Source organism: Zophobas morio, unplaced genomic scaffold, assembly GCF_036711695.1.
Source record: "Zophobas morio isolate AGI-343-1 ecotype UQ-CSIRO unplaced genomic scaffold, CSIRO_AGI_Zmor_V1 ptg000020l, whole genome shotgun sequence".
Taxonomy (NCBI): domain Eukaryota; kingdom Metazoa; phylum Arthropoda; class Insecta; order Coleoptera; family Tenebrionidae; genus Zophobas; species Zophobas morio.
Genome location: NW_026972125.1, coordinates 17,902 through 27,895, shown reverse-complemented (window position 1 = coordinate 27,895; position 9,994 = coordinate 17,902). Strand labels below are relative to the sequence as shown.

The following is a 9,994-nucleotide window of genomic DNA, read 5'->3' as shown; positions in this document are numbered from 1 at the left end:
ACGTATCTCTTCAAATAAGCGAGAAAATGGCAAAAATTGGTATTTTCAAAATTGGTCCGTTTTCGACCGTTTTGGGGGTCATTTTACGCGGAATTTCCTCAGGATCACGATTCCGTATTCGTTTTTGACGTATCTCTTCAAATAAGCGAGAAAATGGCAAAAATTGGTATTTTCAAAATTGGTCCGTTTTTGATCGTTTTGGGGGTCATTTTACGCGGAATTTCCTCAGGATCACGATTCCGTATTCGTTTTTGACGTATCTCTTCAAATAACCGAGAAAATGGCAAAAATTGGAATTTTCAAAATTGGTCCGTTTTCGACCGTTTTGGGGGTCATTTTACGCGGAATTTCCTCAGGATCACGATTCCGTATTCGTTTTTGACGTATCTCTTCAAATAAGCGAGAAAATGGCAAAAATTGGTATTTTCAAAATTGGTCCGTTTTCGACCGTTTTGGGGGTCATTTTACGCGGAATTTCCTCAGGATCACGATTCCGTATTCGTTTTTGACGTATCTCTTCAAATAAGCGAGAAAATGGCAAAAATTGGTATTTTCAAAATTGGTCCGTTTTCGACCGTTTTGGGGGTCATTTTACGCGGAATTTCCTCAGGATCACGATTCCGTATTCGTTTTTGACGTATCTCTTCAAATAAGCGAGAAAATGGCAAAAATTGGAATTTTCAAAATTGGTCCGTTTTCGACCGTTTTGGGGGTCATTTTACGCGGAATTTCCTCAGGATCACGATTCCGTATTCGTTTTTGACGTATCTCTTCAAATAAGCGAGAAAATGGCAAAAATTGGAATTTTCAAAATTGGTCCGTTTTCGACCGTTTTGGGGGTCATTTTACGCGGAATTTCCTCAGGATCACGATTCCGTATTCTTTTTTGACGTATCTCTTCAAATAAGCGAGAAAATGGCAAAAATTGGTATTTTCAAAATTGGTCCGTTTTCGACCGTTTTGGGGGTCATTTTACGCGGAATTTCCTCAGGATCACGATTCCGTATTCGTTTTTGACGTATCTCTTCAAATAACCGAGAAAATGGCAAAAATTGGAATTTTCAAAATTGGTCCGTTTTCGAACGTTTTGGGGGTCATTTTACGCGGAATTTCCTCAGGATCACGATTCCGTATTCGTTTTTGACGTATCTCTTCAAATAAGCGAGAAAATGGCAAAAATTGGAATTTTCAAAATTGGTCCGTTTTCGACCGTTTTGGGGGTCATTTTACGCGGAATTTCCTCAGGATCACGATTCCGTATTCTTTTTTGACGTATCTCTTCTGTACGTGTTGTACGCGAAATTACGAAGCCGACAGGTAACGAAACCCCCACTATCGTTTGTGGACCTACCTGGGCTCGATGGATTAAGGTGCGTTGAATTCGTTGCTTCGGGGATCCCCTGGCGAAGTGACGTGTAGTAGTGATCGTGGAGAAAACCGCACAAAACAAGAATAAAGTGTTGTAAGCACTCGCACCGGTAGCTCCGAGATGTTATTACGGCCGAATACCGTAGGCTACTGGCTTCTCCCCATATGGTTAGCCCTCTGGGGGTGGTCCAAACCGATATGGGGACTCTTAAGTTTAAGCTACATAAGTTCGCGAATACCGAACATCCCGCCCACCAAAATACGCATAAGCGATATTTTTGAACCTATGACTAAAGAATCTATATCTACATCTAATGAACTATTCTACGAAAAAGAAAAGGAAATTGTAAAAAGAATAAGAACTAATCTACAGAGATGCAGTAAAGTTAGGACTCTACTGGCAGTGGGCACAATTTTGAAATTGGTCGTTTTAGTAGACCCAGGGAAGTTTTAATAGTGGCGACTCTATGAACTCCGTCTGCACCGGGGTGGAGTTCCACAATTCGCCCTAACCGCCACTGCAGCGGGGGGGCATTATCGTTCCTTATCACAACTACTGAATTGATCTGCGGGCCCTGTTCCACCTTGCACCACTTTGTCCTTTGCTGCAAAGTGTGAAGGTACTCTGTTTGATACCGCTTCCAAAAATCGCGTTGACAACGTTGGATTAATTGCCAGCGATTGAGGCGATTGAGTTTTAGAGTACTGACGTCTTCATCTGGCGGACTAGATAAAGGTTCTAATACTAAAAAGTGGCCAGGTGTTAAAGCATTCAAATCGTTGGGATCAGGGCTAGCAGAGAATAGTGGGCGAGAGTTCAAGACCGCTTCGATTTGCACTAGCAGGGTGTAGTACTCTTCGAAGGTAAGTGATTGGGCACCGATTACCCGAACGATGTGAGTTTTCACGGACCGCACCCCTGCTTCCCAGAGACCCCCGAAATTTGGGGCATTCGGAGGATTAAAATGCCATTTTAATTCTAGTGAGCTTGCTGCATTTTTGGCATACTGTAGCAGCACTTTATTTGCTCCAACAAAGTTAGTGCCACAGTCACTGTATAAGTCTGTACATCTACCACGACGAGCTATGAAGCGTCGAAATGCTCCAATAAAGGCGTCCGAAGTTAAATCAGATACTAACTCGAGATGTACCGCCTTTACCGACATACACACAAAAATGCAAATGTATGCCTTCGTCGTTCGCGTTCCTCGATATTTGCCCATTGTCAGACTAATAGGACCGGCAAAATCCACCCCACTATGCAAAAAGGGTTTGAGGTGGTTGACTCTGGCATAAGGTAAGTTTCCCATGAGTGGTGTAATTGACGTCGGACGGGTGCGAAAGCATCGAATACACCGTGATACAACCGATCTAATGGCGCGCTTCGCTGAGAGGATCCAGAACTGCTGGCGCAACAAGAAGAATAGCGTTTGGTGTCCTACATGTAAATATCGCACGTGAAATTGTTCTATTAGCAGCTCAGTTAATCGGTGTTTTGAAGGAAGAAGCAAGGGATGTTTTGCGTCGAAGGGAAGTTGCGGATGTTGAAGACGGCCGCCCACCCTAAGAAAACCGCGGTTATCTAGAAACGGATTGAGCCGTTGAAGTGCCTTTGACAGTTGTTGATTGCGTCGTAGCTTCGCGATTTCATCCTCAAAACAACTGGCTTGAACATGTTGAATAACAACTAACAGAGCTCTGTGAAGTTCCTCTGCAGTTAAGTGGCCACTGACTCGTTGCTCTTTGTTTCGCGCGTTGCGGGTGAATCGAATAAGAATTGCTATCACTCGTTGCACACTCCGTAGAGAGGAATATCGATTCAACAAAATGTCAATAATATGATCTCGAGATGTGACCACATTCAGGACCACCTTTTTTTTCTCCGTCATGACCGCGAGCGATTGATTTGGTTCGTTTGAATCTCCGAGATTCCATTCTATCTCCGGGAGCTGCAACCACGTGGGGCCCGCCCACCATAAGGAATGGTGCACCAGCTCCGATGGGAGCAAACCGCGTGAAGCACAGTCTGCAGGGTTCTGCTCGGAACGAATATGTTTCCAACTAGAAGGGAGTATCAAATCTTGAATCTGTGCGACTCGGTTCGCTACAAAGCATTTCCACCGATGTGGTGATGATTTGATCCAAGATAACGCAACGGTGGAGTCGCTCCACGCAAAGATCTTTTGGAATTTGAAACAATTCTGATATGTTTTGCAGACCCGAGATATCAGTTTAGCAAGTAGTAGGGCGCCGCAAAGTTCCAATCGAGGCAACGTGACCCGCTTTAGTGGGGCGACTTTAGTCTTAGCGCAAACTAATTTCGTAATTATTTGACCGTCCGCCATTTCGTACCGGAAGTAAGCAGCTCCACTAAATCCCGATTCGGAAGCATCACAAAATCCGTGCAACGGCAATGCACTGTAAGAATCTGAATTCAAGTGACGAGGGATCTCTAATCGCGTTAATAAGAGAAGCTCTTCCGAGTACTTCTGCCATTTGTCAACTATGGGTTCAGGAGGTTCGTCATCCCATTGTAACCCGAGTGTCCATAAGTTTTGAATTAGACACTTTGCAAAGAAAGTTAACGGCGCTAAAAATCCGAGAGGATCGAAGATGCGTGCCAAGTCTGATAAGATGGTACGCTTAGTGCAAGTACGATTCAATGGTTTTACGATGTATGAGAAACTGTCCTTCTGCGCGTGCCAACTTAGGCCTAAAATTTTTTGAAACGACTCACTATCAAACGTGTGTGTGTCGTCCTCGTGCGAATCCCGATTACATGGCACTAATTCGGGGCAGTTGCTCGACCATTTATGGAGATGAAACCCGGCCGAGCCTAACAATGTTTCGAGTTCGGTCCGAAGTTGTTGACCATCCGCCACAGAGTTTGTGCCCGTAACGATATCATCGACGTAAGTGTGTTTCGATAACGCTCGCGAAGCCAACGGGAACTGATCTTGGCCGATGTTTGCTAATTCTGCCAAGGTGCGAAGCGCTAAAAAGGATGCTGAAGCTACACCGTAGGTCACCGTGTTTAGACGGAATTCACGAATGGGTTCATCCGGGTGAAACCGCCACAGAATTCGTTGATAGTCGCGGTGGTGCGGAACTACCAGATTCTGCCTATACATTTGTTTAATGTCGCCAATTATTACGAACCGATGTGGCCGATTGGCAGGTGGGTTAACTACAGGCATGTCTTCAAAAATCTTTTTTATTACCATCGCCGAAACCGAAAGACGTGGTGTTTCGCGGAAGTATGGTTGTACGATGCACGATACCATACTACCAGCTTTCGATTCTATTCCGTTAAGCCCAATGATAGGGGTATGGGATTGAATAAGACCGAGGCCCAGTTGTCGCTGACATTTCTCTGTAATAAACGATGCTTGACTGCCACTGTCAAGCAACGCGCGAACGGTGTGTACCTTTTTATTACTATCTTGAACATTAAGAACAATGGTTGCCAAAAGTGTGGTAGTAGAAATTAGAGATAATGAAGTGTCATCGAAAACTGGGTTTGTCGGGAGTCATAAATCGGACGGCGTTTGTGTCATTACGTGATGATCTGTATTTGTCGCAATTTGCTCCAGGTTCTCGAAATGCAGTAAGGTGTGATGTTGAGCTTTGCACTTGCGACAAGTACTCTTAGACGGGCAGTCCTTTATCAAGTGTGTGTTCCGTAAGCAATTGATACAACAACGTTTGTTTTTGATGGATTGATATCGTTCTTGCGGCGACTGTCCGAGAAAGGATGGACACTGATATATCAAATGCACCGATTCACAAAAGATACACTTATTACCCGTATTTGCCACAAAAGCGTGCGGTACGACACCCCGCTGGTGGGGTGTGTCGAGTTTTAATGGTTTTGGGACCGGGTTCGCTCGTTGCGACATTGGCCCGGTCGAAGCATTGTTTACTTCGAGAGCTTTGCATTGTCGCAACACGAACTCTTTCAGAGAATTAAAAGTAGGGAAGTCGATCCCACTATTTTCTAATTCGAATCGCTTCCGAGTTGAAGCGTCGAGCTTGCTCAGCATCCAATTGAATAACGTAAAATCCCACAGATCTAGTGACGCTGGTGGGTTTAGTGATCCACTAATTTGATCTAGTGCCGCCAGATTCTCCGTAAAACTATTCACTAAATTACGGAGAGACTGTGGCGAGTCAGATGTGGCTTTGTTGGCGTTATTAACAGACTGCCAATATGTGGTAACCAAAAGTCTTTTGTTTTCATACCGATTTGTTAAACTCTCGTACACTATAAGATAATTACCGTCGCTGATCGGCAGTGACTTTACTATGGACAATGGTTCACCTGAAAGGTGCGTTATCAAAAGATGAAATTTCTCGATGTTAGAATAAACAGAGTTTGTATGAACCGACACGTTAAATAGGTCTCTGAAGGTTGGCCACGTCTTTAGAGAACTGTTATGTACACTGCATCAACATTATTTCTAATAGTAGTTCTATACACATTAGCATTTATCTTTTGTTAAACTAATTAGTAATTACGGGAAACTTTTGAACATCATGTGATGATTTCAACCCTTGGACATCATGTGATGATCCAGTACCCTAATATTTGTACTGATAGCAACCGTTATATATATATATATATATACACTGCGTTTCAAATAAAATGCACCACCTAGAAGGAGTAGGCGTAGAATGTTGAAATTTGGTGGAGAAGACTATTGCACGTAGACAAACATTTGATTAAAATTTCAAAGAAAAAATAAAATGTCTAACACAAGAAATGTTAATAATGTGTTAAAATTCCACGTGCACGAATACAAGACTGTATTCTTCTAGGCATGCTTAAAATGAGATGATCTATTGCCTGCTGGGGTATCTCATTCCAGGCATTTTGAATTTGTTGTAGACATTCTTCCAAAGTCTTTGGAGGATGTGGTAAATTGCGCAGCCTTCTATGCATTAAATCCTAAACATTTTCGATTGTTGATAAATCTGGTGATAGGGCAGGCCAGGGTAAGAAGTTGACGTTATTTTCGTCAAACACTCTTTAAGTTAATATGGCCACATGAGGCCACGCATTATCTTGTTCAAAAGATGTTCTTCGACGGTTCGAGAGATAAGGAAAAAGAAATTGATTTAACACGTTAACGATGTAATGCCGGGCATTTAGCGTGCCTGGAATGAACACTAAGGGAGTACTTCAACAGATGTGTATACCATCCCATATCATTACTCCAGGTGTTAGAGCGATATGACATCTCTGTACAAATTCCAGATTTTACCTTTGGCCTCAAGGCCTTCGAACACGTATGCGTCCATCAGAGTGCCACAAACAAGACCTAGACTTGTTCCTAAACATTATGACATTCCACTATTACAGCCATTGCTGCCTGTCTTGGTACCAGTGAAGCCTGGTAGTTTTGTGTTCTTGTGGTAAGGGAAGTTTGCAGTTTGGACGATAAGATCTCAAGCCAAAGGAACGAATTTGGCGGTAGATGGTACTCCTCGGATTCTGTGCCCAATTGCTGTCATCCAGTCCATCCCGACTGATCGTTATGGTTACCAAGGGTACTGAATAACACTTCTTCTTAGCAAATGATCTTCGCGTTCTTGGGTGACTCTGAAACGGTCGGTACCCCTGCGACGCATTTGTAGCTCTTCGTTGTTCCATTCTCGACTTGTTCTTAATATCGTAGAATCCGTTGGGCCGAGTCTTCTGGTGATTTCCCGAAATGGTAAACTAGCCTCATGCATCCCAATCATTCGCCCTCTTTCAATAGGTGTTATCTGTTGAAAATTACCTCGTGTGTGAACTCGTAGCATTTTTGCAAGCACAATAATGACAAATGTCAAGTAAAATTGCAAAAGAATCTTACTCAAGTATCTTTAAAACATAATCAAAAAATTAATAAAAATCGAATAACACTCGGTATATTATCTAAACAAGTAGTAGTTTTTCTTTCAAATTTTAATCAATTGTTTGTCTATATGCAACAGTCTTCTCACACAAATTTCTACATTCTACGCCTACTCCTTCTAGGTGGTGCATTTTATATGAAACGCAGTGTATATCCCCAAACTCATTGTAAGAATAGAACAGAACAATATTAATAATAGAACTGTAATGCGGTAGAAATCGAGAACCGTGACTTGTGAATAAAAATCATCTTGAGTATTTAAATGTGAGTTTGTTTAAAAACGACAAAAGAACCCGTACGTGTTAAGTGATTCGACCCCGGAAACGCGAACCCTTTACAAATTGGTGTCAGAAGCGGGATACTGCACAAAATCGTTGTGTAAGAAATTGCGCAAAATAATAAAATCAACACGGAGGATCGACAAAAATCCAACCCGTCGCGAACATAGTGTAGTACCAGTGTTAAAAGTAAAAGCTAATCCGGAAAGTGAATTATACGCAAATAACACGCGGTTTCATTTTATCAGTTCATTTAGGTCGCTCTCATCGAGATCCACATCGGAGGAAGGAATGAAGATTCTTTTTCTCATTTTGTAAGTACCTAATATTCTAACTCTATTATTCGACAAAATCGTACCGAATTTCGGATTGTAAAGTAATTTTTACAAGAGTCAAAAGTTCCAAATCCTTAACCATGAAAGATACTAACGAAGACAATTTACCTTTATCACAACTAAGGACACAATTGACAGGACAACAAAGTACTGACAACCAATCCTCTACCATTTCCCAACAGTCGTCCTCGTCTCAAGAAAATCCTATCTCACAACCAAATGTCCCAATGCAAACCCTTTTTACGACATCACAAGTCGATCAGTTCTCATTATTTCCAAATCGAAATCTAACGACAAACTCTGTTCCGTTACCGCATCAAGCTAATACAAGCAACTCCAATCGTTTTAACCCTACACATCTTACTTCAACAACACCTTCTGTCAGAGAAGAAGTTCCCTTATCAATTTTATTAAAATTTATTTCACCCTATTCAGGAGATCGGGAATCATTACAAAGCTTTATCAGAAATTGTCAAAATGCACATGACTTAGCATCATCAGTTCAACGTCCTATTCTCTATGCATATATTTGTTCTCAATTAAGAGATAAAGCCGAACTTACAGTAAATAATCACAATCTCACGTCTTGGCGACAATTAAAAGAATTTTTAATCAGTTCTTATTCCGATCACAAACATTACGGACATCTTTTGTTAGAATTGCAATCCTGTAAACAATTCGTTAAGGAATCTATCGCTAATTACATACAAAGATTAGAAACTTGCACCACTCGTCTTTTACAAGCTGCACGCAGCATGGCAGAAGACAATTCGGAAATTAAAGGTAGATTTGCGACAATCGAGCAAATTGCTCTACAAACATTTTTGATAGGTGTTAAACCCGATATCAGTCTAATATCAAGATCCCGTGGCGTAACGACTCTTCCAGACGCTTATCAAGTCGCTTTGCACGAGGAGCAAACATTGTTGTTTATGGCTGAAAATTCTTCTAAATCGAAACCATTCTGTACCGTCTGTCATAAGAGCGGTCATACATCATCAAACTGTTTTCGTAATTCCAAATACTCTAATAACTCTTCTAGTTTCGACAAATCTAATTCCAGGGCTAAACCCGAGCTCGTTAATCAGGTTTCGTCATCATCGCAAAATGGATCACATAACCCTAACTCCAATAAATTTTGCAATTACTGTAAAAAGAAAGGTCATTTAATCCACGAATGCAGAAAACGTGCTTACAATAACAGTAAAAAATCGAACATCTCATCACAACAATCTTCTTCGTCCCCAAATTCTTTTCAATCGAATTCTGGCCAAATCGGAAATCAAGCAAACCGAAATGCACCACCTTCTCTAATAAAAAACATCAACGCAACAATTTTAAACATTAACGAAACAACTGCGTTTATCGAAATTCCTGCAGATGAATCGCGGAAACGTACACTAAAGCTGTTGCTAGACGGCGGAGCTAATATCAGTTTAGTCAAATCGAACGCACTTGATGGAGAAACTCCTTTTTATACCGATGAAACTCTTAAATTAAACGGTATTAATAAAAACAAAAATCCAGTTCAGAGTGTTGGTTACAGTTTTCTTAATTTACATTTCGATCGTTTACAATACGAACACAAATTTCACGTGCTTGCTCATGAAACCAACATACCCCTTGACGGACTTCTAGGCAATGATTTCCTATGTAATGCAAAAGCTATTGTCGATTACGGATCTAATACCTTGATTTTTCGCAATGTACGAATCCCATTACAATTCCGAACCAACGACATAAAAAGTTCTGAAACACAAGAAATATCTCAAAATCCAGAATGTGAAAATTCGCAATCATACATTATCCAACCACGTACTGAAACTCTTATCGAGTTCAATGTCCTAAATCCGGAAATCAAAGAAGGAATAACACCCAATGTAGAAATCGTAGATGGTGTTTACCTATCCCACAGTATAACAACTGTCAATGCGAATAACAAAGCATTAAGTACCATTCTAAATACGAACGATAGACCAGTCCAAATAAACAAATTAGATCTCACATTGGAAAAGTTTGATCAAGATAATGTTTTCTTAATAGACTGTCCAAGAAACGATAAGGCAATTAATATTGACATCAGTCGTAATGAGATTTTGAACAAGGCTATTGA

General features: G+C 41.2%; 1 protein-coding gene across 1 annotated transcript; it reads right to left on the bottom strand.

The window, feature by feature from the left end:
• Nucleotides 1-1,754: 1,754 nt before the first annotated feature.
• On the bottom strand, nt 1,755-7,399 carry LOC135131281 (uncharacterized). The gene is made up of 5 exons (XM_064058951.1): nt 7,346-7,399; nt 6,987-7,137; nt 6,633-6,701; nt 5,174-5,689; nt 1,755-4,810 (listed from the first exon to the last, which is right to left on the bottom strand). The coding sequence occupies exons 1-5, from the start codon at nt 7,397-7,399 to the stop codon at nt 1,755-1,757; spliced, it is 3,846 nt and encodes a 1,281-aa protein (XP_063915021.1).
• Between the last annotated feature and the right edge of the window lie 2,595 nt (nt 7,400-9,994).

Coding starts and splice junctions, on each gene's coding strand:
- LOC135131281 (XM_064058951.1), bottom strand. CDS start 7,399: ATGCACCACCTAGAAGGAGTAGGCGTAGAATGTAGAAATTTGTGTGAG. Junction 6,702..6,986: donor GCTACAAATGCGTCGCAGGG/GTACCGACCGTT, acceptor CATAATGTTTAG/GAACAAGTCTAGGTCTTGTT. Junction 4,811..5,173: donor CGCTTTTGTGGCAAATACGG/GTAATAAGTGTA, acceptor TTAATGTTCAAG/ATAGTAATAAAAAGGTACAC.